The 26,978-nt window shown below is 43.8% G+C and overlaps 1 protein-coding gene across 2 annotated transcripts in view; it reads left to right on the top strand.

The window, feature by feature from the left end:
• NLGN2 (neuroligin 2) overlaps positions 1-26,978 on the top strand; it is a 215,868-nt gene that overhangs the window by 53,042 nt on the left and 135,848 nt on the right. Inside the window, exon 2 of one of the 2 annotated variants that reach the window (XM_063449816.1) lies at positions 2,482-3,421. The exons of the other annotated variant lie outside the window; for it this stretch is intronic. Coding sequence (XP_063305886.1) covers positions 2,983-3,421 — 439 coding nt within the window. The 5' untranslated portion in view covers positions 2,482-2,982. The remainder of the gene's footprint in view (positions 1-2,481; positions 3,422-26,978) is intronic. 2 annotated transcript variants of the gene reach the window in all.

Below are 26,978 nucleotides of genomic sequence, written 5' to 3'. Positions count from 1 at the left end.
GGATGTTTCTTGATAACTTGCCTCAATACTTGCGCTGCATTTTTTCAGCGTCGTTCTCTTTTTCTCTGTCTCTCCCCCGTAATAACTCTCCATCTTCAACTTTCTGTTACTCTCTGCCCCACCACTAATCTCCTCTACCACATCTCTATCCCTATCCTCCTCCCCTCTCTAACTAGGTATCTCTCACTGTATTGCCCTCTCTCTCTCTCTCTCTCCGTCTCTCTCTAACTAGGTATCTCTCACTGTATCGCTCTCTCTCCCCCCATAACTTTTTAAGCAGCATGTGGCCCTAGTTCTGAAAAGGACTTTCTTTCGCTCGATCCGCGGTAACTGGAACTCAGGAACAAAACGCTGTAAAGTGAATAGCTCTATCCCTCCCACTAACTTAACGACACAGTTCTGGGAGTGCAACTATTTTTTATGGTGCCACACTCTACTATTTATGCACAGACCCCAGCATGGGGTCTTCATACAATATTACACAAACCCCTCCCAGGCGTCCCTGTGTCTGGGAGATAATTGAGTCAAAGACCAGTAACTCAATTATCTATCAGTTACAGGGAACCATACATGAAATATACAAAACACCCCCAAAACACAATTAAACTACACAAGAACCCCACATGTCTTAAATAGCCCGGATCGGAGTTGTCCAAATAGCGCTCAGATCCATTCAGTGTAAGGAGATCGCTATCGGGACAAAGTTTTGACCACGAGGTTGTAGCCTAAAATAGTTCCAGGAAGAAAGAGGCAGCGGCCGGTTAACTTTCAGAAGTACCTGTGCGAACAAAAACGAATGCTCCCCCTGGCTCTTAGGGAGCAAATACTCGTCTCTGGCTTGTTTGTGAGAGGAGCAGACCGTGGTACACCGGGGTTTCACCGGGGGTTCACGAGATGGAGTATCTGGAATTAGCTCCTAGTGTTGGACATCCAAGTACCGTTGTTTGGGAGACAAAATGGCTGCCATTCCGTAAAGCACGTGCGTTCGGTCATAGGAATGGCAGCCATCCAGAGAGCACTTGAGTTAATGACTTATATTGAAGTTAATGAGCCAGGGGGTGGTCGGGGTTCAGGAGGTATTAAAAGGGGAAAAGAATCTTAGTTTGAGAAACGAACAAGGGGTGTTACAGACGATCGAGCGGAAAGGGGATCAAGTCTGCTATACAGGAATCTCTCATTGTATCGCCTTCTCTCTCTCTAATCAGGTATCTCTCACTGTATCTCTCTCTCCCCGTCTCTCTAACCAGGTATCTCTCACTGTATTGCCCTCTCTCTCTCTCCGTCTCTCTCTAACGAGGTATCTCTCACTGTATTGCCCTCTCTCTCTAACGAGGTATCTCTCACTGTATTGCCCTCTCTCTCTCTAACAAGGTATCTCTCACTGTATTGCCCTCTCTCTCTCTCCGTCTCTCTCTAACCAGGTATCTCTCACTGTATTGCCCTCTCTCTCTCTAACAAGGTATCTCTCACTGTATTGCCCTCTCTCTCTCTCCGTCTCTCTCTAACCAGGTATCTCTCGCTGTATTGCCCTCTCTCTCTCTCCGTCTCTCTCTAACGAGGTATCTCTCACTGTATTGCCCCCTCTCTCTAGCCACATGTCTTTCACTGTATCACGCTCTCTCCCCGTATCTCTCACTGTATCGCCCTCTCTCTAACCTCATGCCTCTCACTGTATCGCGCTCTCTCTCCCCGTGTCTCTAACTAGGTATCTCTCACTGTATCGCCCTCTCTCTAACCTCATGCCTCTCACTGTATCGCGCTCTCTCTCCCCGTGTCTCTAACTAGGTATCTCTCACTGTATCGCCCTCTCTCTAACCACATATCTTTCACTATATCGCGCTCTCTCCCAGTCTCTCTCTAACCAGGTATCTCTCACTGTATCGCCCTCTCTCTCCCCGTGTCTCTCTCTAACCACATGTCTCTCACTGTATCGCCCTCTCTCTCCCCGTATCTCTCTCTAACCAGGTATCTCTCACTGTATGTGCTGTTCTGTAGCTCTCATTTACGGTGTCTCTTCCTCCATACCTCTCTCTCTTGGAAGCCGTGTCTCTCTCTATATCTCCCCCCCTCTCCTTTGATACCCAGTTTCTCTTTCTCATTCGTTAATTATATGTTTGTTTCTTTAATTGTTGGATTCCAAACTAACCATAAGGAGCTGTGTAATTAAATCAGTGATCCTGTATGACTGATCGCCGACGGGGGTGGAGGTTTGGGCAGTGGGGTAGGCAGGTAACCCTGTGGCAGATTATGTACTCGTAGCCATTAATAATTAACCCGTTCACTGCCAGGGGGTGAGCCATGCTTTGCATTTCATATCTCTGTGATTTTTTTAATAGTAACATGAAGTCTGTCTAATCGTATTCGAAGTATTTCTAATAATGCTGATTACTTTTTTCTTTTATCCTCCTCTTTCCTGTTCATTTCCCTCCGCCTCACCCTCCACTGCCATTTTTTCCATGCACCATCTTGTCCCATTCTCAGGCTTTCTCAATGCCAAACATCGTGGGCCACTGTCCTCCCTCCCAACCCTGTTTCCCTGTCAAAGATGGAACGTAACAGAGTGATGTCTTCTCCATTCCAACAACTCTCTCCCCCTCTGATCAAGCTCTCCTCCGAGCCTCTGTGACACTTCGAGCACCCCCTTTTTTATAATATTTTTATTACTGCCCCCCATTAGTAGATACATTCCCCGTCTTTATATCCCAGAACAATGCTGACACTATATTCCTTAAAACATTATCTATTAACTGAAATTCTCTTTCATTCTGAAGCCCCCCGATCACTGATGTTTTAACCCAAAATCCTATTCATGTCGGATTCCTGTTTGTAGCACTTTTTTAGTTCCCAGTCTGCATTCAGATTTTTTAGATCACCCTGACATGGTCCTATTTTGATTTAAATTAATCCTGTTTCCCTTGCCATTCCTGCACGTTTCCCAATCCCTCCACTTGTTACCCCAAGCCTCTCAGTTTGTGCCACGTCATGTACCTCCCCAACCATCAAATGGCTCCGGAATTCTGTGCCTCGCTGATGCTCTGGCTCCTGGCTGCCTGTCCGACGGCAGCGCAGAAAGGGGACGAGAAATATCCGGTGGTCAACACAAACTATGGGAGACTGCGTGGGGTGAAGAAAGATCTGAACAATGAGATCCTGGGACCTGTTGTACAGTATTTAGGGGTGCCTTATGCTACCCCGCCGATTGGAGAAAGGAGATTTCAGCTACCAGAGGCCCCAGCATCCTGGACAGAGATTCGAAATGCCACTAGTTTTGCTCCAGTGTGCCCTCAGAACCTCCATGGGATGTTACCAGGAATTATGCTGCCTCTGTGGTTCACAGAAAATATGGATGTTGTGGCAGGCTACGTGCAAAACCAGAGCGAGGACTGCCTTTACCTCAACATCTACGTACCCCTGGAAGATGGTGAGAATGTGTATAACACTGCCGATTATATGTGTGCTGTTAGCAAACTTGGTGCATTGTATAGTGAGCATAGTGCACTATATAATGGTAATGAGTGCCTGCACACTAATAGTGAGCATAGAGCACTGTTTAATGGCAAGGAGTCCCTACACACTAATAGTGAGCATAGTGCACTATGTAATGGTAAGGAGTCCCTGCACACTAATAGTGAGCATAGTGCACTATGTAATGGTAAGGAGTCCCTGCACACTAATAGTGAGCATAGTGCACTATGTAATGGTAATGAGTGCCTGCACACTAATAGTGAGCATAGAGCACTATATAATGGTAAGGAGTACCTGCACACGAATAGTGAGCATAGTGCACACGGTATAATGGTAAGGAGTTCCTACATACTAATAGTGAGCATAGTGCACTATATAATGGTAAGGAGTCCCTGCACACTAATAGTGAGCATAGTGCACTATGTAATGGTAATGAGTGCCTGCACACTAGTAGTGAGCATAGAGCACTATATAATGGTAAGGAGTACCTGCACACTAATAGTGAGCATAGTGCACTGTTTAATGGCAAGGAGTCCCTGCACACTAATAGTGAGCATAGTGCACTATATAATGGTAATGAGTGCCTGCACACTAATAGTGAGCATAGAGCATTATATAATGGTAAGGAGTCCCTGCACATATAATGGTAAGGAGTCCCTGCACACTAATAGTGAGCATAGTGCACTGTATAATGGTAAGGAGTTCCTACACACTAATAGTGAGCATAGTGCAGTGTGTAATGGTAAGGAGTTCCTACACACTAATAGTGAGCATAGTGCACTATGTAATGGTAATGAGTGCCTGCACACTAATAGTGAGCATAGAGCATTATATAATGGTAAGGAGTCCCTGCACACTAATAGTGAGCATAGTGCACTATGTAATGGTAAGGAGTCCCTGCACACTAATAGTGAGCATAGTGCACTATGTAATGGTAAGGAGTCCCTGCACACTAATAGTGAGCATAGTGCACTGTATAACGGTAAGGAGTCCCTGCACACCATTATAGAGCATAGTGCACTGTTTAATTGTAAGGAGCCCCTACACACTAATAGTGAGCACTGTATAACGGTAAGGAGTCCCTGCACACCATTATAGAGCATAGTGCACTGTTTAATTGTAAGGAGCCCCTACACACTAATAGTGAGCATAGTGCAGTGTGTAATGGTAAGGAGTCCCTGCACACCATTATAGAGCATAGTGCACTATATAATGGTAAGGAGTCCCTGCACACTAATAGTGAGCATAGAGCATTATATAATGGTAAGGAGTCCCTGCACACTAATAGTGAGCATAGTGCACTGTATAACGGTAAGGAGTCCCTGCACACCATTATAGAGCATAGTGCACTGTTTAATTGTAAGGAGCCCCTACACACTAATAGTGAGCACTGTATAACGGTAAGGAGTCCCTGCACACTAATAGTGAGCATAGTGCACCTTATAATGGTAAGGAGTCCCTACACACTAATAGTGAGCATAGTGCACTCATAGGCATGCGCAGCCTATTGCATTAGGGTATGCACCCTAAAACACACACACATATACACACACACACACACACCCCCAAAAAATTACAAAACCTAACACTTTTGTTTTTGCCCCCATTTTTCATTGCCTGAACTCAAAGATCTAAGACAAAAGGCCTATTTCTCTCGAATATTCACAAATCTGTTTAAATCTTTGTTAGTGAGCACTTCTCTGTTGCCGAGATAATCCATTCATCTCACAGGTGTAGCATATCAAGATGCTGATTAGCAGCGTGATTATTGCACAGGTGTGCCTTAGGCTGGCCACAATATTGGTGGCGTCCTTGCATCATGCTGCAACATGAGGTGATGGTCGTGGATGAGTGGCACAACAATAGCCAATGCCATCAATGAAATGTACCGGTGTTCGTTGTCCATAACATAAGCCTACCCATACCATAACCCCACCGCCACCATGGGCCACTCGATCCACAACGTTGACATCCGCAAACTGCTCACCCACACGACGCCATACACGCTGTCTGCCATCTGCCCTGTAGAGTGAAAACCGTGATTCGTCCATGAAGAGAACATCTCTCCAAAGTGCCAGACGCCATCGAATGTGAGCATTTGCACACTGAAGTCGGTTACGATGATGAACTGCAGTCGGGTCGAGACCGCGATGAGGACGACGAGCATGCAGATGAGCTTCCCTGAGACAGTTTCTGCAGAAATTCTTTGGTTATGCAAACAGATTGTTGCAGCAGCTGTCCGGGTGGCTGGTCTCAGACGATGTTGGATGTGGAGGTCGTGGGCTGGTGTGGTTACACATGGTCTGCGGTTGTGAGTCCAGTTGAATTCTCGAAAACGCCTTTGGAGACGGCTTATGGTAGAGAAATTAACATTCAATACACGGTTAACAGCTCTGGTGGACATTCCAATTGCATGCTCCCTCAAAATTTGCGACATCTTTGGCATTGTGCTGTGTGATAAAACTGCACATTTTAGAGCGGCCTTTTATTGTGGCCAGCCTAAGGCACACCTGTGCAATACTCGTGCTGTCTAATCAGCATCTTGATATGCCACACCTGTGAGGTGGATGGATTATATCGGCAAAGGAGAAGTGCTCACTAACACAGATTTAGACAGATTTGTAAACAATATTTGAGAGAAATAGGTCTTTTGTGTACATAGAAAAAGTCTTAGATCTTTGAGTTCAGGCAAAATGGGGGCAAAAACAAAAGTGTTGCGTTTACAATTTTGTTCAGTGTGTATGTATATATATGTAACGGATAACCCGTCAATCGATGCTCCTAGTGCTTACCAAGGACCGTCAGCACCGCACCAGACACCATAAGCACTGCAGACCTCACGAACCGCTGTAGCTTGATTGGGGTCTCGCCGTCTGCTACCCACCCTGGACCTATGACAAGGCTCCAGGTTCCAGGGTAAACCTCTCTTCCTTCAGAGAGCGAAGCAGGAACAGCTCTTAGAACAGCTAGCGATTAGCATCCAGGGGAGTATACAGAGTATAGCAATCCCCAATGTGATTATAGCAGTATCCTACAACACGAGACGAGGCTGCGAGTTGAGGGTAAGAAGGTCTGACAGTTTAATGGCACAAACTGGTCTTTTATACAAGTTTTACAGCGAAGGTGACGTCCAGGTGGACCTAGTTGGGCACCGAATACAAAACATAAAAGCCAATAAAAACAAAGGTTTACATTCAGATACTCCCATACAGTGTACACAATCCCTCCCCTCTGCCTGTGATACAATTAACGAAGACAATGGACTAACTCAATTAACTCTAAGCAGAAAAAAAAACACATTTTTACAAAGTCTGGAATACACCCCAAAACACCACATATCCCCACATCCCCTGATAGCCCTGATCTGGGTGACCAACATATCCAAAAATCACCCAGATCGGTTCAGGGATTCAGGAATTTCCTGGAAGTCTCTTTTTGACCCACCGTGCACATGGTCCCATGCCCAAAACAGTTCCAGAGAATTAGGGCCAACGGTCGGACTCTCTGTATGGAGTACAAGAGTGCATACTTCACATGAGAACAGAGCTTTTTAAAGTACATTGGACAAGGTATATTGCAGGGCCCATAGTCCTGAGGCCAGAGGCTGGCAAGCAGGCCCCTCCAAGAACCAGTGGCAAAGTTGCTTTTGTCACTATATATATATATATATATATATATATATATATACATACACACACACACACACACACACAAATACACTCTTGCATACATAAACACATACACAGACCCGCACTCATATAAATATCAATACAAACAAACATTTGTCCTGGAATAAAGTCGCCGGGACAGACCCACAAAATGCGGGACTGCCATGGCACACCCAGTGCGCACGGCTATGAGTGCACTATATCATGGTAAGGAATACATGCACACTAATAGTGAGCACAGTGCACTATATAATGGCAAGGAATACATGCACATTAATAGTGAGCATAGTGCACTGTATAATGGCAAGGAATACATGCACACTAATAGTGAGCATCGTGCACTGTATAATGGTGAGGAAAACATGCACACTAATAGTGAGCACCGTGCACTGTATAATGGTGAGGAATACATGCACACTAATAGTGAGCACAGTGCACTGTATAATGGTGAGGAATACATGCACATTAATAGTGAGCATAGTGCACTGTATAATGGTAAGAAATGCATGCACATTAATAGTGAGCATAGTGCACTGTATAATGGCAAGGAATACATGCACATTAATAGTGAGCATAGTGCACTGTATAATGGTAAGGGATATATGCACACTAACAGTGAGCACAGTGCACTGTATAATGGTGAGGAATACATGCACACTAATAGTGAGCACAGTGCACTGTATAATGGCAAGAAATACATGCACATTAATAGTGAGCACAGTGCACTGTATAATGGTGAGGAATACATGCACACTAATAGTGAGCATAGTGCACTGTATAATGGTGAGGAATACATGCACATTAATAGTGAGCATAGTGCACTGTATAATGGTAAGGGATATATGCACACTAACAGTGAGCACAGTGCACTGTATAATGGTGAGGAATACATGCACACTAATAGTGAGCACAGTGCACTGTATAATGGCAAGGAATACATGCACATTAATAGTGAGCATAGTGCACTGTATAATGGCAAGGAATACATGCACATTAATAATGAGCACAGTGCACTGTATAATGGTGAGGAATACATGCACATTAATAGTGAGCACAGTGCACTGTATAATGGTGAGGAATACATGCACACTAATAGTGAGCACAGTGCACTGTATAATGGCAAGGAATACATGCACATTAATAGTGAGCACAGTGCACTGTATAATGATAAGAAATGCATGCACATTAATAGTGAGCATAGTGCACTGTATAATGATAAGAAATGCATGCACATTAATAGTGAGCATAGTGCACTGTATAATGGTAAGGAATGCATGCACATTAACAGTGAGCACAGTGCACTGTATAATGGTGAGGAATACATGCACATTGATAGTGAGCATAGTGCACTGTATAATGGTAAGGAATACATGCACACTAATAGTGAGCATAGTGCACTGTATAATGTCAAGGAATACATGCACATTATTAGTGCGCACAGTGCACTGTATAATGGTAAGGAATACATGCACACTAATAGTGAGCACAGTGCACTGTATAATGGTAAGGAATGCATGCATATTAATAGTGAGCATAGTGCACTGTATAATGGCAAGGAATACATGCACATTAATAGTGAGCACAGTGCACTGTATAATGGTAAGGAATACATGCACATTATTAGTGCGCACAGTGCACTGTATAATGGTGAGGAAAACATGCACACTAATAGTGAGCACAGTGCACTGTATAATGGTGAGGAATACATGCACATTAATAGTGAGCACAGTGCACTGTATAATGATAAGGAATGCATGCACATTAATAGTGAGCATAGTGCACTGTATAATGATAAGGAATGCATGCACACTAATAGTGAGCACAGTGCACTGTATAATGGTAAGGAATGCATGCATATTAATAGTGAGCATAGTGCACTGTATAATGGCAAGGAATACATGCACACTAATAGTGAGCACAGTGCACTGTATAATGTTAAGGAATGCATGCACATTAATAGTGAGCACAGTGCACTGTATAATGGTGAGGAATACATGCACACTAATAGTGAGCATAGTGCACTGTATAATGGTGAGGAATACATGCACATCAATAGTGAGCATAGTGCACTGTATAATGGCAAGGAATACATGCACACTAATAGTGAGCATAGTGCACTGTATAATGGTGAGGAATACATGCACATCAATAGTGAGCACAGTGCACTGTATAATGGCAAGGAATACATGCACATTAATAGTGAGAATAGTGCACTGTATAATGGCAAGAAATACATGCACATTAATAGTGAGCACAGTGCACTGTATAATGGTGAGGAGTACATGCACACTAATAGTGAGCATAGTGCACTGTATAATGGTGAGGAATACATGCACATTAATAGTGAGCATAGTGCACTGTATAATGGTAAGGGATATATGCACACTAACAGTGAGCACAGTGCACTGTATAATGGTGAGGAATACATGCACACTAATAGTGAGCACAGTGCACTGTATAATGGCAAGGAATACATGCACATTAATAGTGAGCATAGTGCACTGTATAATGGCAAGGAATACATGCACATTAATAATGAGCACAGTGCACTGTATAATGGTGAGGAATACATGCACATTAATAGTGAGCACAGTGCACTGTATAATGGTGAGGAATACATGCACACTAATAGTGAGCACAGTGCACTGTATAATGGCAAGGAATACATGCACATTAATAGTGAGCACAGTGCACTGTATAATGATAAGAAATGCATGCACATTAATAGTGAGCATAGTGCACTGTATAATGATAAGAAATGCATGCACATTAATAGTGAGCATAGTGCACTGTATAATGGTAAGGAATGCATGCACATTAACAGTGAGCACAGTGCACTGTATAATGGTGAGGAATACATGCACATTGATAGTGAGCATAGTGCACTGTATAATGGTAAGGAATAAATGCACACTAATAGTGAGCATAGTGCACTGTATAATGTCAAGGAATACATGCACATTATTAGTGCGCACAGTGCACTGTATAATGGTAAGGAATACATGCACACTAATAGTGAGCACAGTGCACTGTATAATGGTAAGGAATGCATGCATATTAATAGTGAGCATAGTGCACTGTATAATGGCAAGGAATACATGCACATTAATAGTGAGCATAGTGCACTGTATAATGGTAAGGAATACATGCACACTAATAGTGAGCATAGTGCACTGTATAATGTCAAGGAATACATGCACATTATTAGTGCGCACAGTGCACTGTATAATGGTGAGGAATACATGCACATTAATAGTGAGCACAGTGCACTGTATAATGATAAGGAATGCATGCACACTAATAGTGAGCACAGTGCACTGTATAATGGTAAGGAATGCATGCATATTAATAGTGAGCATAGTGCACTGTATAATGGCAAGGAATACATGCACACTAATAGTGAGCACAGTGCACTGTATAATGGTAAGGAATGCATGCACATTAATAGTGAGCACAGTGCACTGTATAATGGTGAGGAATACATGCACACTAATAGTGAGCATAGTGCACTGTATAATGGTGAGGAATACATGCACATCAATAGTGAGCATAGTGCACTGTATAATGGCAAGGAATACATGCACACTAATAGTGAGCATAGTGCACTGTATAATGGTGAGGAATACATGCACATCAATAGTGAGCACAGTGCACTGTATAATGGCAAGGAATACATGCACATTAATAGTGAGAATAGTGCACTGTATAATGGTAAGGAATACATGCACACTAATAGTGTGCATAGTGCACTGTATAATGGCAAGGAATACATGCACATTAATAGTGAGCATAGTGCACTGTATAATGGTGAGGAATACATGCACACTAATAGTGAGCACAGTGCACTGTATAATGGCAAGGAATACATGCACATTAATAGTGAGCATAGTGCACTGTATAATGGTAAGGAATACATGCACATCAATAGTGAGCACAGTGCACTGTATAATGGCAAGGAATACATGCACACTAATAGTGTGCATAGTGCACTGTATAATGGCAAGGAATACATGCACATTAATAGTGAGCATAGTGCACTGTATAATGGTGAGGAATACATGCACACTAATAGTGAGCACAGTGCACTGTATAATGGCAAGGAATACATGCACATTAATAGTGAGCATAGTGCACTGTATAATGGTAAGGAATACATGCACACTAATAGTGAGCACAGTGCACTGTATAATGGTAAGGAATACATGCACATTAATATTGAGCATAGTGCACTGTATAATGGCAAGGAATACATGCACATTAATAGTGCGCACAGTGCACTGTATAATGGAATACATGCACACTAATAGTGAGCATAGTGCACTGTATAATGGCAAGGAATACATGCACACTAATAGTGAGCATCGTGCACTGTATAATGGTGAGGAATACATGCACACTAATAGTGAGCATAGTAGTGCACTGTATAATGGCAAGGAATACATGCACATTAATAGTGAGCATATGCACTGTATAATGGTAAGGAGTACCTGCACATTATTAGTGAGCATAGTGCACGTCATAAATGGTACTGAACACCGATATTAAGCAGAGTTCACTATGTACTCATTCTGAGGATTGGCACGCTACTAGTGAGTTTAGAGCAACGTGGAATGCTAAAAGTACCTGCATATTAACAATGAATGTAGTGCAAGTTCAGCGAATAGTGAACATAGTTCACTATATAATGATACGTGTGCACTGTAATGGTGTATACTAACCGTGTTCTTGGTGCATTGGGTACATTAATAGTGAATTTGGTGCACTTTTCAGTGGGCCTGAATGCACTCTATAATGATGATGACTAATAACGAAAACAATCCATTGTATAATGGTGTGGATACTGTGCACCAATAGTGAGCATTGTGTATTGAGTTTGTGTACATGAATGAGGAGTGTGGGCCACTCTATAATGACTGAGTATCTAAACACTAATAGTGAGCAAAGTACATTCTATAGTTGTCATGAGTGTCTGTAGACTAATAGTGAGATTGGTGGAACCTCTAATGGCTGTGACTATCTGGAGACTAATAGCAAATCTAGTGCCATTTACCGGAGTACTTTCACATGTATCCGGCAGATCGCACGATGAACATGTATTCACTAATAGTGAGCACTGTGACCTGTGTAATGGTACTGAATATTTGTATTATCATAGTGACCTGAGTGTTCTCTACACATGTAACGTATATATTACGTAAATTACATGTCTGTTAGTCCACCCATTGTACAGCGCTACGGAATGTGATGGCGCTATATAAAAAATAATAATAATAATATGCCCAATAAAAGTGAAAATGGTGCGCTCTGTAGTATTTGTGAATATCTACACACTAGACACCAATAGTATTCTGATGCTTTGTATCTACACTATAATGGTAAGCTTTGTTCACAGTATAATAGTACTGAGTACCTACACACTAATTGTAAGTGTGGTGCAATGCACAGACAGTGAGGATTGCACACGATATAGTATAGGAAGCATCTGCACGTTACAAGTGAGCTTATTGCTTGCACTAATTGGAAGTTAGGGAAAAAAGGATTTAGGGGAGTTTCGGATTTTTTTTTCAAAGTTGCCTTTTTTGGACAGTTTTTAGTTGTATATTTTTGCTGCACGTTACAGTACACCTCCCAGGATTGTAGAGCACAATATTTTAATGAAGCTATGCGTACTGCCCTGGGTGTACTCTAGAATGATACAGAATATATATACACACACACACACACACACACACAATAGTACTTCACACAGTGCACAAATAGTGAGTATTGATGCTTATTACTGATACATTAATAAGAGCTTCACATTTGCAGTCCTGTGCTACTAGCCAGGCCTTCAAAGTTACTCGCCACTGCAAGCAATAGTACGACTCAAGGGGTAATCTCTGTTTGCCAGGGATAAGATTTTCACTGCTCACTGGCGAGCCCTGCACAATACATAGTGATAGATTTATATAGATATGGCTAAAAATAGTCATGGAGACGTCTATTGTAAAACCTCAAATTTAATTATAGCCTATTCCAGGTCACTACTGCTCCTTCTAAATCACTCTTACTGCTCCCACTGGAAGGCTATTCCAGGTATCTACTACCCTTTCTATATCACTGTTACTGCTCCCACTGGAAGGCTATTCCAGGTATCTACTACCTTTTCTATATCACTGCTACTGCTCCCACTGGAAGGCTATTCCAGATATCTACTTCCCTTTCTATATCACTGTTACTGCTCGCACTGGAAGGCTATTCCAGGTATCTACTACCCTTTCTATATCACTGTTACTGCTCCCACTGGAAGGCTATTCCCGGTATCTACTACCCTTTCTATATCACTGTTACTGCTCCCACTGGAAGGCTATTCCAGGTATCTACTACCTTTTCTATATCACTGTTACTGCTCCCACTGGAAGGCTATTCCAGGTATCTACTTCCCTTTCTATATCACTGTTACTGCTCCCACTGAAAGGCTATTCCAGGTATCTACTACCCTTTCTATATCACTGTTACTGCTCCCACTGGAAGGCTATTCCCGGTATCTACTACCCTTTCTATATCACTGTTACTGCTCCCACTGAAAGGCTATTCCAGGTATCTACTACCCTTTCTATATCACTGTTACTGCTCCCACTGAAAGGCTATTCCAGGTATCTACTACCCTTTCTATATCACTGTTACTGCTCCCACTGGAAGGCTATTCCATGTATCTACTACCCTTTCTATATCACTGTTACTGCTCCCACTGGAAGGCTATTCCAGATAACAAAATCTTAACCAGCAACTCTTCCATATCACTATCAATCTTTAATTATGCCTTTCATCTCTCCTCTATCCCCAAACCTTCCATCTCTCCTCTATCGCCAACTCTCCCACCTTCCATCCTTCCTCTCCCACCTTCCATCCTTCCTTTCCCATCCTTCCTCTCCCACCTTCCATGCTTCATCTATCACCTTCCATTGCTTCCTCTATCACCTTCCATCCTTCTTCTTCCATCGCTTCCTCTCCCACCTTCCATCGCTAGCTCTCCCACCTTCCATCGCTAGCTCTCCCACCTTCCATCGCTAGCTCTCCCACCTTCCATCGCTAGCTCTCCCACCTTCCATCCTTCCTCTCCCACCTTCCATCCTTCCTCTCCCACCTTCCATCGTATATATTACGTAAATTACATGTCTGTTAGTCCACCCATTGTACAGCGCTACGGAATGTGATGGCCTCCATCCTTCCTCTCCCACCTTCCATCGCTAGCTCTCCCACCTTCTATCCTTCCTCTTCCATCCTTCCATCGCTAGCTCTCCCACTTTCCATCGCTAGCTCTCCCACCTTCCATCGCTAGCTCTCCCACCTTCCATCGCTAGCTCTCCCACCTTCCATCGCTAGCTCTCCCACCTTCCATCGCTAGCTCTCCCACCTTCCATCCTTCCTCTCACACCTTCCAACCTTCCATCGCTAGCTCTCCCACCTTCCATCGCTAGCTCTCCCACCTTCCATCGCTAGCTCTCCCACCTTCCATCCTTCCTCTCCCACCTTCCATCCTTCCTCTCCCACCTTCCATCCTTCCTCTCCCACCTTCCATCACTTCCTCTCCCATCTTCCATCACTTCCTCTCCCATCTTCCATCACTTCCTCTCCCATCTTCCATCACTTCCTCTCCCACCTTCCATCCTTCCTCTCCCACCTTCCATCGCTAGCTCTCCCACCTTCCATCGCTAGCTCTCCCACCTTCCATCGCTAGCTCTCCCACCTTCCATCGCTAGCTCTCCCACCTTCCATCGCTAGCTCTCCCACCTTCCATCGCTAGCTCTCCCACCTTCCATGCTAGCTCTCCCACCTTCCATCGCTAGCTCTCCCACCTTCCATCGCTAGCTCTCCCACCTTCCATCCTTCCTCTCCCACCTTCCATCCTTCCTCTCCCACCTTCCATCCTTCCTCTCCCACCTTCCATCCTTCCTCTCCCACCTTCCGTCGCTAGCTCTCCCACCTTCCATCCTTCCTCTCCCACCTTCCGTCGCTAGCTCTCCCACCTTCCATCCTTCCTCTCCCACCTTCCATCGCTAGCTCTCCCACCTTCCATCCTTCGCTCTCCCACCTTCCATCCTTCGCTCTCCCACCTTCCATCCTTCGCTCTCCCACCTTCCATCCTTCGCTCTCCCACCTTCCATCCTTCGCTCTCCCACCTTCCATCCTTCGCTCTCCCACCTTCCATGCTTAGCTCTCCCACCTTCCATGCTTAGCTCTCCCACCTTCCATGCTTAGCTCTCCCACCTTCCATCCTTCCTCTTCCACCTTCCATCGCTAGCTCTCCCACCTTCCATCGCTAGCTCTCCCACCTTCCATCGCTAGCTCTCCCACCTTCCATGCTTCCTCTTCCACCTTCCATCGCTAGCTCTCCCACCTTCCCACCTTCCATCCTTCCTCTCTCTCTCACAGATTTAACCTGTCGCCCGCTGTTTTTAGAGGTCACTTTGTCAGCTTTAGTGGGATATTTTTTACTGAAACCCCATTTCGTTATTAAATCTAGCATTCTCCGATCCCATTGTTTATATGTGTACTGTAGCTGAACTCCCCCAGTGACACTAGGTCACAGTTCTGCACAGATGACATTCTCCTGGGGCCCTTTACACAGCTGGGAACCGCTGGAGGGTAAAGCTTGCTGGGAGCTGCTGTAGAAATGTAAATAGAATGTACAAAGTGCACCAGATTGAATTAGGCAATTATTTTTAATTTTTTTCTGGTTATGTTATTTTGGATTTTAACTGTTTTTGTTCTGAGGTGATGAGGTTGGCCGTAAGGATGACAGACCAGACTGAATATTTGAATAATGATCACTAACGCTCATGAAAGCCTTGATAGCAATCTTGGGTTTGTTCGATAATGTTTTAGGAGCTTTGCATGATAGATCACAATCCAGAAATGTCTATTTTCAGCTAGTATTACCACCTACGTTAGTAGTCATTAAAACCAGCTTGTAACGCCGTTACTCACATAATCTTTAGATCAAATCGACGACATCGCAAAGTTAATGACAAATCAAATGGATGCGTATAGGTAACCTGGGTTTGCCCGCTTTTTATAGCACACTAGTGATGACAATAGAGGACATGTGTGACATTAACCTATTGTGTTTCTTTACGTGTGTTGATACATCTAAGGACTCTATTGAGTGCTGGTACAGGGCTCTGTCCCGGGCATGCTAAAAACATGCATTGTAAAGCCTAATGCCCACTTGTTTTGTGCCTGTGCTACGCTTGTGGTGGTATATTAATGGGTTAATCTATTGGTATAGGTTTCATGTGTTGTCACAGTTCCACGTTCATATTTGTTCTAGCAAGGTGTTTGAGTTTCAATCCATTTATTGTCTTTTTTCAGTACTAGTGATGTAGTTACTATGTGTTATTCATGCTCTAGCCTGGTTGTGGCGTTTCCATGCTCTGTGTTTGCGGTGGAGTTTGTGCGTTGTCCATTCTGTGTGCTTGCGGTGGAGTTTCTGTGCGTTGTCTGTGCTGTGTGTTTGCTGTGCAGTTTCTGTGCGTTGTCCGTGCTGTGTGTTTGCTGTGCAGTTTCTGTGCGTTGTCCGTGCTGTGTGTTTGCTGTAAAGTTTGTGCGTTGTCTGTGCTGTGTGTTTGCTGTGCAGTTTCTCTGCATTGTCCGTGCTGTGTGTTTGCTGTGCAGTTTCTGTGCATTGTCCGTGCTGTGTGTTTGCTGTAGAGTTTCTGTGCGTTGTCTGTGTTGTGTGTTTGCTGTAGAGTTTCTCTGCATTGTCCGTGCTGTGTGTTTGCTGTGCAGTTTCTGTGCATTGTCCGTGCTGTGTGTTTGCTGTAGAGTTTCTGTGCGTTGTCCGTGCTGTGTGTTTGCTGTAGAGTTTCTGTGCGTTGTCTGTGTTGTGTGTTTGCTGTAGAGTTTCTGTGCATTGTCTGTGCTGTGTGTTTGCTGTAGAGTTTCTGTGCATTGTCCGTGCTGTGTGTTTGCTGTAGAGTTTCTGTGCGTTGTCCGTGTTGTGTGTTTGCTGTAGAGTTTCTGTGTGTTGTCTCTGCTCGTTGTCTAGGGTGGAATGTCTGATGGGGCCATTGGAGAGGTTTTACAATTAAACTATTTTGTTTTAAACTTGCAGTTCCTTGTAATCCCCACCTTATAATAATGGGACATGTGATAATGTAGTTTCTGCCCCTGGGCTCTGTTGCTTTCAGGGTTTTGTGAAGACAAAATCCTTGAATGGAGAAAACGTTGTCATTCAAACCGTGGAGCGATGCGTGATATCATACATCCACCAAGGTGATTACACCCCCAGGCAGCGTTCATGTTTAACGATTCTCGGAAAACGACAAATAATGAAAAGGTGTAGAAATAAATCCCATACTCTTCATGTTTTAAGAGAGACAATCATTTTCTTTCTCTCTGTAAGGATTTTTTAAATGGTATAAAAAGCTATTCTGGGGTAAAGTCCTAAACATGGAGCAGTTGCTATGGAAACCTGCTCTTTGCTCCACATTGTGTCCCAAATCAATGCGAGTGGTTCTTGTGGTTCAGTTGCCTGGAGTCCATATTACAGTGCCCATCGTTAGTCTGTTATAAATCCCATATGGTCCCTTTGCTCACACAGAATACTCCGTATAACGTGCCCCAAATCAATGCGAGTGGTTCTTGTGCCCCTGAGTTGCCTGGAGTCCATATTACAGTGCCCATCGTCAGTCTGTTATAAATCCCACATGGTCCCTTTGCTCACACAGAATACTCTGTATAACGTGCCCCAAATCAATGCGAGTGGTTCTTGTGGTTCAGTTGCCTGGAGTCCATATTACAGTGCCCATCGTTAGTCTGTTCTAAATCCCACATGGTCCCTTTGCTCACACAGAATACTCCGTACTCCTGTACAGCTGTCAGGTATTTCCTCCGATCATTTCACGGTTTGATTAATTAGTTTTGTTGGTCAGATTGTGCAGTGAATCTTGGTCAGACACCTCACCAGTAAGTATCCCTCCCGATATATATCCACCAACCTTTAAATCCTCACTGTAAGCAGGGCCTTGTCAGGTATCCCTTTCTATAATTGTACAGCACTGTGGAGTATGTTGTTGCTATATAAATACCAATAACTGGATTTTGCATCTGATATAACCCGGAGCAGTTGTGTGTGCACAGCCAGAGCTCCCGCACCCCAGGAATATGAGAATACTAGCTAACCTCTCCTCTCTGGTACTGTATACATGCATGTGTAGAACTGGTTGGTGTGTACAAGATTGTATAGGTTAAGTAAACCAGTCAGTGTGTACAGCACCGGGTACATAGAGTTGGTAGTTTTTACAGTAATGTGTATATTTGTAGATAAATCAGGCAGCACGTACAGGACTGTGTATATGGGTATATAGAGCTGGATGTGTATATTGCTTTTGATTGGGTATACAAAATGGAGAGTATGTACAGGGCTGTGTATATGGATATATAGAATGGAGAGTGTGCACAGCATGGTGTATATGGGTATATAGCATGGAGAGTGTGTGCAGTGCTGTGCATATGGCATGGAGAGTGCCCACAGTGCTGTGTATATAGTCATACAGTGAGGGGAAAAAAATAAGTATTTGATCCCCTGCTGATTTTGAATGTTTGCCCACTGACAAAGAAATGATCAGTCTATAATTTTAATGGGAGGTGTATTTTAACAGTGAGAGACAGAATAACAACAACGGAATCCAGAAAAACACATGTCAAAAAAGTTATACATTGATTTGCATGTCAATGAGTGAAATACGTATTTGATCCCCTATCCATCAGCAAGATTTGAGGCTCCCAGGTGTCTTTTATACAGGTAACGAGCTGAGATTAGGAACACTCTCTTAAAGGGAATGCTCCTAATCTCAGCTCGTTACCTGTATAAAAGACACCTGTCCACAGAAGCAATCAATCAGCTTCCAAGCTCTCCACCATGGCCAAGACCAAAGAGCTGTCCAAGGATGTCAGGGACAAGATTGTAGACCTACACAAGGCTGGAATGGGCTACAAGACCATCGCCAAGCAGCTTAGTGAGAAGGTGACAACAGTTGGTGCGATTATTCGCAAATGGAAGAAACACAAAATAACGGTCAGTCTCCGTCGGTCTGGTGCTCCATGCAATATCTCACCTCGTGGCAGGTTAAAGCAGAGATGTAGGGTATCCAGGTTGGTATGAAGCAGGGTTGTATAAATCAGGTAGGCAGGTTAAAGCAGAGATGTAGGTTATCCAGGTTGGTATGAAGCAGGGCTGTATAAATCAGGTAGGCAGGTTAAAGCAGAGATGTAGGTTATCCAGGTTGGTATGAAGCAGGGTTGTATAAATCAGGTAGGCAGGTTAAAGCATAGATGTAGGTTATCCAGGTTGGTATGAAGCAGGGCTGTATAAATCAGGTAGGCAGGTTAAAGCAGAGATGTAGGTTATCCGGGTTGGTATGAAGCGGGGCTGTATGAATCAGGTAGGCAGGTTAAAGCACAGATGTAGGTTATCCAGGTTGGTATGGTGCAGGGTTGTATAAATCAGGTAGGCAGGTTAAAGCAGAGATGTAGGTTATCCAGGTTGGTATGAAGCAGGGTTGTATAAATCAGGTAGGCAGGTTAAAGCAGAGATGTAGGTTATCCAGGTTGGTATGAAGCAGGGCTGTATAAATCAGGTAGGCAGGTTAAAGCAGAGATGTAGGTTATCCGGGTTGGTATGAAGCGGGGTTGTATAAATCAGGTAGGCAGGTTAAAACAGAGATGTAGGTTATCCAGGTTGGTATGGTGCAGGGTTGTATAAATCAGGTAGGCAGGTTAAAGCACAGATGTAGGTTATCCAGGTTGGTATGGTGCAGGGTTGTATAAATCAGGTAGGCAGGTTAAAGCAGAGATGTAGGTTATCCGGGTTGGTATGAAGCGGGGTTGTATAAATCAGGTAGGCAGGTTAAAGCACAGATGTAGGTTATCCAGGTTGGTATGGTGCAGGGTTGTATAAATCAGGTAGGCAGGTTAAAGCAGAGATGTAGGTTATCCAGGTTGGTATGAAGCAGGGTTGTATAAATCAGGTAGGCAGGTTAAAGCAGAGATGTAGGTTATCCAGGTTGGTATGAAGCAGGGTTGTATAAATCAGGTAGGCAGGTTAAAGCAGAGATGTAGGTTATCCAGGTTGGTATGAAGCAGGGCTGTATAAATCAGGTAGGCAGGTTAAAGCAGAGATGTAGGTTATCCGGGTTGGTATGAAGCGGGGTTGTATAAATCAGGTAGGCAGGATAAAGCAGAGATGTAGGTTATCCAGGTTGGTATGGTGCAGGGTTGTATAAATCAAGTAGGCAGGTTAAAGCACAGATGTAGGTTATCCAGGTTGGTATGGTGCAGGGTTGTATAAATCAGGTAGGCAGGTTAAAGCAGAGATGTAGGTTATCCAGGTTGGTATGAAGCAGGATTGTATAAATCAGGTAGGTAGGTTAAAGCAGAGATGTAGGTTATCCAGGTTGGTATGAAGCAGGGTTGTATAAATCAGGTAGGCAGGTTAAAGCAGAGATGTAGGTTATCCTGGTTGGTATGAAGCAGGGCTGTATAAATCAGGTAGGCAGGTTAAAGCAGAGATGTAGGTTATCCAGGTTGGTATGAAGCAGGGTTGCATAAATCAGGTAGGCAGGTTAAAGCAGAGATGTAGGTTATCCAGGTTGGTATGAAGCAGGGTTGTATAAATCAGGTAGGCAGGTTAAAGCAGAGATGTAGGTTATCCAGGTTGGTATGAAGCAGGGCTGTATAAATCAGGTAGGCAGGTTAAAGCAGAGATGTAGGTTATCCAGGTTGGTATGAAGCAGGGTTGTATAAATCAGGTAGGCAGGTTAAAGCAGAGATGTAGGTTATCCAGGTTGGTATGAAGCAGGGCTGTATAAATCAGGTAGACAGGTTAAAGCAGAGATGTAGGTTATCCAGGTTGGTATGAAGCAGGGCTGTATAAATCAGGTAGGCAGGTTAAAGCAGAGATGTAGGTTATCCAGGTTGGTATGAAGCAGGGTTGTATAAATCAGGTAGGCAGGTTAAAGCAGAGATGTAGGTTATCCAGGTTGGTATGAAGCAGGGTTGTATAAATCAGGTAGGCAGGTTAAAGCAGAGATGTAGGTTATCCAGGTTGGTATGAAGCAGGGTTGTATAAATCAGGTAGGCAGGTTAAAGCAGAGATGTAGGTTATCCAGGTTGGTATGAAGCAGGGCTGTATAAATCAGGTAGGCAGGTTAAAGCAGAGATGTAGCTTATCCAGGTTGGTATGAAGCAGGGTTGTATAAATCAGGTAGGCAGGTTAAAGCAGAGATGTAGGTTATCCTGGTTGGTATGAAGCAGGGTTGTATAAATCAGGTAGGCAGGTTAAAGCAGAGGTGTAGGTTATCCAGGTTGGTATGAAGCAGGGTTGTATAAATCAGGTAGGCAGGTTAAAGCAGAGATGTAGGTTATCCAGGTTGGTATAAAGCAGGGCTGTATAAATCAGGTAGGCAGGTTAAAGCAGAGATGTAGCTTATCCAGGTTGGTATGAAGCAGGGTTGTATAAATCAGGTAGGCAGGTTAAAGCAGAGATGTAGGTTATCCAGGTTGGTATGAAGCAGGGTTGTATAAATCAGGTAGGCAGGTTAAAGCAGAGATGTAGGTTATCCGGGTTGGTATGAAGCAGGGCTGTATAAATCAGGTAGGCAGGTTAAAGCAGAGATGTAGGTTATCCAGGTTGGTATGGTGCAGGGTTGTATAAATCAGGTAGGTAGGTTAAAGCAGAGATGTAGGTTATCCAGGTTGGTATGAAGCCGGGTTGTATAAATCAGGTAGGCAGGTTAAAGCAGAGATGTAGGTTATCCAGGTTGGTATAAAGCGGGGTTGTATAAATCAGGTAGACAGGTTAAAGCAGAGATGTAGGTTATCCAGGTTGGTATGGTGCAGGGCTGTATAAATCAGGTAGGCAGGTTAAAGCAGAGATGTAGGTTATCCAGGTTGGTATGAAGCAGGGTTGTATAAATCAGGTAGGCAGGTTAAAGCAGAGATGTAGGTTATCCGGGTTGGTATGAAGCGGGGTTGTATAAATCAGGTAGGCAGGTTAAAGCACAGATGTAGGTTATCCAGGTTGGTATGGTGCAGGGCTGTATAAATCAGGTAGGCAGGTTAAAGCAGAGATGTAGGTTATCCAGGTTGGTATGAAGCAGGGTTGTATAAATCAGGTAGGCAGGTTAAAGCAGAGATGTAGGTTATCCAGGTTGGTATGGTGCAGGGTTGTATAAATCAGGTAGGCAGGTTAAAGCAGAGATGTAGGTTATCCAGGTTGGTATGAAGCAGGGTTGTATAAATCAGGTAGGCAGGTTAAAGCAGAGATGTAGGTTATCCAGGTTGGTATGGTGCAGGGTTATATAAATCAGGTAGGCAGGTTAAAGCAGAGATGTAGGTTATCCAGGTTGGTATGAAGCAGGGTTGTATAAATCAGGTAGGCAGGTTAAAGCAGAGATGTAGGTTATCCAGGTTGGTATGAAGCAGGGCTGTATAAATCAGGTAGGTAGGTTAAAGCAGAGATGTAGGTTATCCAGGTTGGTATGAAGCAGGGTTGTATAAATCAGGTAGGCAGGTTAAAGCAGAGATGTAGGTTATCCAGGTTGGTATGGTGCAGGGTTATATAAATCAGGTAGGCAGGTTAAAGCAGAGATGTAGGTTATCCAGGTTGGTATGAAGCAGGGTTGTATAAATCAGGTAGGCAGGTTAAAGCAGAGATGTAGGTTATCCAGGTTGGTATGGTGCAGGGTTGTATAAATCAGGTAGGTAGGTTAAAGCAGAGATGTAGGTTATCCAGGTTGGTATGAAGCAGGGTTGTATAAATCAGGTAGGCAGGTTAAAGCAGAGAGGTAGGTTATCCAGGTTGGTATGGTGCAGGGTTGTATAAATCAGGTAGGTAGGTTAAAGCAGAGATGTAGGTTATCCAGGTTGGTATGAAGCAGGGTTGTATAAATCAGGTAGGCAGGTTAAAGCAGAGATGTAGGTTATCCAGGTTGGTATGAAGCAGGGTTGTATAAATCAGGTAGGCAGGTTAAAGCAGAGATGTAGGTTATCCAGGTTGGTATGAAGCAGGGCTGTATAAATCAGGTAGGCAGGTTAAAGCAGAGATGTAGGTTATCCAGGTTGGTATGGTGCAGGGCTGTATAAATCAGGTAGGCAGGTTAAAGCAGAGATGTAGGTTATCCAGGTTGGTATGAAGCAGGGCTGTATAAATCAGGTAGGCAGGTTAAAGCACAGATGTAGGTTATCCAGGTTGGTATGAAGCAGGGTTGTATAAATCAGGTAGGCAGGTTAAAGCACAGATGTAGGTTATCCAGGTTGGTATGAAGCAGGGTTGTATAAATCAGGTAGGCAGGTTAAAGCAGAGATGTAGCTTATCCAGGTTGGTATGAAGCAGGGTTGTATAAATCAGGTAGGCAGGTTAAAGCAGAGATGTAGGTTATCCAGGTTGGTATGGTGCAGGGCTGTATAAATCAGGTAGGCAGGTTAAAGCAGAGATGTAGGTTATCCAGGTTGGTATGAAGCAGGGCTGTATAAATCAGGTAGGTAGGTTAAAGCAGAGATGTAGGTTATCCAGGTTGGTATGGTGCAGGGCTGTATAAATCAGGTAGGCAGGTTAAAGCAGAGAGGTAGGTTATCCAGGTTGGTATGAAGCAGGGTTGTATAAATCAGGTAGGCAGGTTAAAGCAGAGATGTAGGTTATCCAGGTTGGTATGAAGCAGGGTTGTATAAATCAGGTAGGCAGGTTAAAGCAGAGATGTAGGTTATCCAGGTTGGTATGAAGCAGGGCTGTATAAATCAGGTAGGCAGGTTAAAGCAGAGATGTATGTTATCCAGGTTGGTATGAAGCAGGGTTGTATAAATCAGGTAGGCAGGTTAAAGCAGAGATGTAGGTTATCCAGGTTGGTATGGTGCAGGGTTATATAAATCAGGTAGGCAGGTTAAAGCAGAGATGTAGGTTATCCAGGTTGGTATGAAGCAGGGTTGTATAAATCAGGTAGACAGGTTAAAGCAGAGATGTAGGTTATCCAGGTTGGTATGAAGCAGGGTTGTATAAATCAGGTAGGCAGGTTAAAGCATAGATGTAGGTTATCCAGGTTGGTATGGTGCAGGGCTGTATAAATCAGGTAGGCAGGTTAAAGCAGAGATGTAGGTTATCCAGGTTGGTATGAAGCAGGGCTGTATAAATCAGGTAGGTAGGTTAAAGCAGAGATGTAGGTTATCCAGGTTGGTATGGTGCAGGGCTGTATAAATCAGGTAGGCAGGTTAAAGCAGAGAGGTAGGTTATCCAGGTTGGTATGAAGCAGGGTTGTATAAATCAGGTAGGCAGGTTAAAGCAGAGATGTAGGTTATCCAGGTTGGTATGAAGCAGGGCTGTATAAATCAGGTAGACAGGTTAAAGCAGAGAGGTAGGTTATCCGGGTAGTTATGAAGCAGGGCTGTATAAATCAGGTAGGCAGGTTAAAGCAGAGATGTATGTTATCCAGGTTGGTATGAAGCAGGGTTGTATAAATCAGGTAGGCAGGTTAAAGCAGAGATGTAGGTTATCCAGGTTGGTATGAAGCGGGGCTGTATAAATCAGGTAGGCAGGTTAAAGCAGAGATGTAGGTTATCCAGGTTGGTATGAAGCAGGGTTGTATAAATCAGGTAGGTAGGTTAAAGCAGAGATGTAGGTTATCCAGGTTGGTATGAAGCAGGGCTGTATAAATCAGGTAGGTAGGTTAAAGCAGAGATGTAGGTTATCCAGGTTGGTATGAAGCAGGGCTGTATAAATCAGGTAGGTAGGTTAAAGCAGAGATGTAGGTTATCCAGGTTGGTATGAAGCAGGGCTGTATAAATCAGGTAGGCAGGTTAAAGCAGAGATGTAGGTTATCCAGGTTGGTATGAAGCAGGGTTGTATAAATCAGGTAGGCAGGTTAAAGCAGAGGTGTAGGTTATCCAGGTTGGTATGAAGCAGGGCTGTATAAATCAGGTAGGCAGGTTAAAGCAGAGATGTAGGTTATCCAGGTTGGTATGAAGCAGGGTTGTATAAATCAGGTAGGCAGGTTAAAGCAGAGATGTAGGTTATCCAGGTTGGTATGAAGCAGGGCTGTATAAATCAGGTAGGCGGGTTAAAGCAGAGATGTAGGTTATCCGGGTTGGTATGAAGCAGGGCTGTATAAATCAGGTAGACAGGTTAAAGCAGAGAGGTAGGTTATCCGGGTTGGTATGAAGCAGGGTTGTATAAATCAGGTAGGCAGGTTAAAGCAGAGATGTAGGTTATCCAGGTTGGTATGAAGCGGGGCTGTATAAATCAGGTAGGCAGGTTAAAGCAGAGATGTAGGTTATCCAGGTTGGTATGAAGCAGGGTTGTATAAATCAGGTAGGTAGGTTAAAGCAGAGATGTAGGTTATCCAGGTTGGTATGAAGCAGGGCTGTATAAATCAGGTAGGTAGGTTAAAGCAGAGATGTAGGTTATCCAGGTTGGTATGAAGCAGGGCTGTATAAATCAGGTAGGCGGGTTAAAGCAGAGATGTAGGTTATCCGGGTTGGTATGAAGCAGGGCTGTATAAATCAGGTAGACAGGTTAAAGCAGAGAGGTAGGTTATCCGGGTTGGTATGAAGCAGGGTTGTATAAATCAGGTAGGCAGGTTAAAGCAGAGATGTATGTTATCCAGGTTGGTATGAAGCAGGGTTGTATAAATCAGGTAGGCAGGTTAAAGCAGAGATGTAGGTTATCCAGGTTGGTATGAAGCGGGGCTGTATAAATCAGGTAGGCAGGTTAAAGCAGAGATGTAGGTTATCCAGGTTGGTATGAAGCAGGGTTGTATAAATCAGGTAGGTAGGTTAAAGCAGAGATGTAGGTTATCCAGGTTGGTATGAAGCAGGGCTGTATAAATCAGGTAGGTAGGTTAAAGCAGAGATGTAGGTTATCCAGGTTGGTATGAAGCAGGGTTGTATAAATCAGGTAGGCAGGTTAAAGCAGAGATGTAGGTTATCCAGGTTGGTATGGTGCAGGGTTGTATAAATCAGGTAGGTAGGTTAAAGCAGAGATGTAGGTTATCCAGGTTGGTATGAAGCCGGGTTGTATAAATCAGGTAGGCAGGTTAAAGCAGAGATGTAGGTTATCCAGGTTGGTATAAAGCGGGGTTGTATAAATCAGGTAGACAGGTTAAAGCAGAGATGTAGGTTATCCAGGTTGGTATGGTGCAGGGCTGTATAAATCAGGTAGGCAGGTTAAAGCAGAGATGTAGGTTATCCAGGTTGGTATGAAGCAGGGTTGTATAAATCAGGTAGGCAGGTTAAAGCAGAGATGTAGGTTATCCGGGTTGGTATGAAGCGGGGTTGTATAAATCAGGTAGGCAGGTTAAAGCACAGATGTAGGTTATCCAGGTTGGTATGGTGCAGGGCTGTATAAATCAGGTAGGCAGGTTAAAGCAGAGATGTAGGTTATCCAGGTTGGTATGAAGCAGGGTTGTATAAATCAGGTAGGCAGGTTAAAGCAGAGATGTAGGTTATCCAGGTTGGTATGGTGCAGGGTTGTATAAATCAGGTAGGCAGGTTAAAGCAGAGATGTAGGTTATCCAGGTTGGTATGAAGCAGGGTTGTATAAATCAGGTAGGCAGGTTAAAGCAGAGATGTAGGTTATCCAGGTTGGTATGGTGCAGGGTTATATAAATCAGGTAGGCAGGTTAAAGCAGAGATGTAGGTTATCCAGGTTGGTATGAAGCAGGGTTGTATAAATCAGGTAGGCAGGTTAAAGCAGAGATGTAGGTTATCCAGGTTGGTATGAAGCAGGGCTGTATAAATCAGGTAGGTAGGTTAAAGCAGAGATGTAGGTTATCCAGGTTGGTATGAAGCAGGGTTGTATAAATCAGGTAG

The sequence above is a fragment of the Pelobates fuscus genome, chromosome 3 (assembly GCF_036172605.1).
Source record: "Pelobates fuscus isolate aPelFus1 chromosome 3, aPelFus1.pri, whole genome shotgun sequence".
Classification (NCBI taxonomy): Eukaryota; Metazoa; Chordata; class Amphibia; order Anura; family Pelobatidae; genus Pelobates; species Pelobates fuscus.
This window is presented reverse-complemented; position numbering and strand designations above follow the sequence as displayed.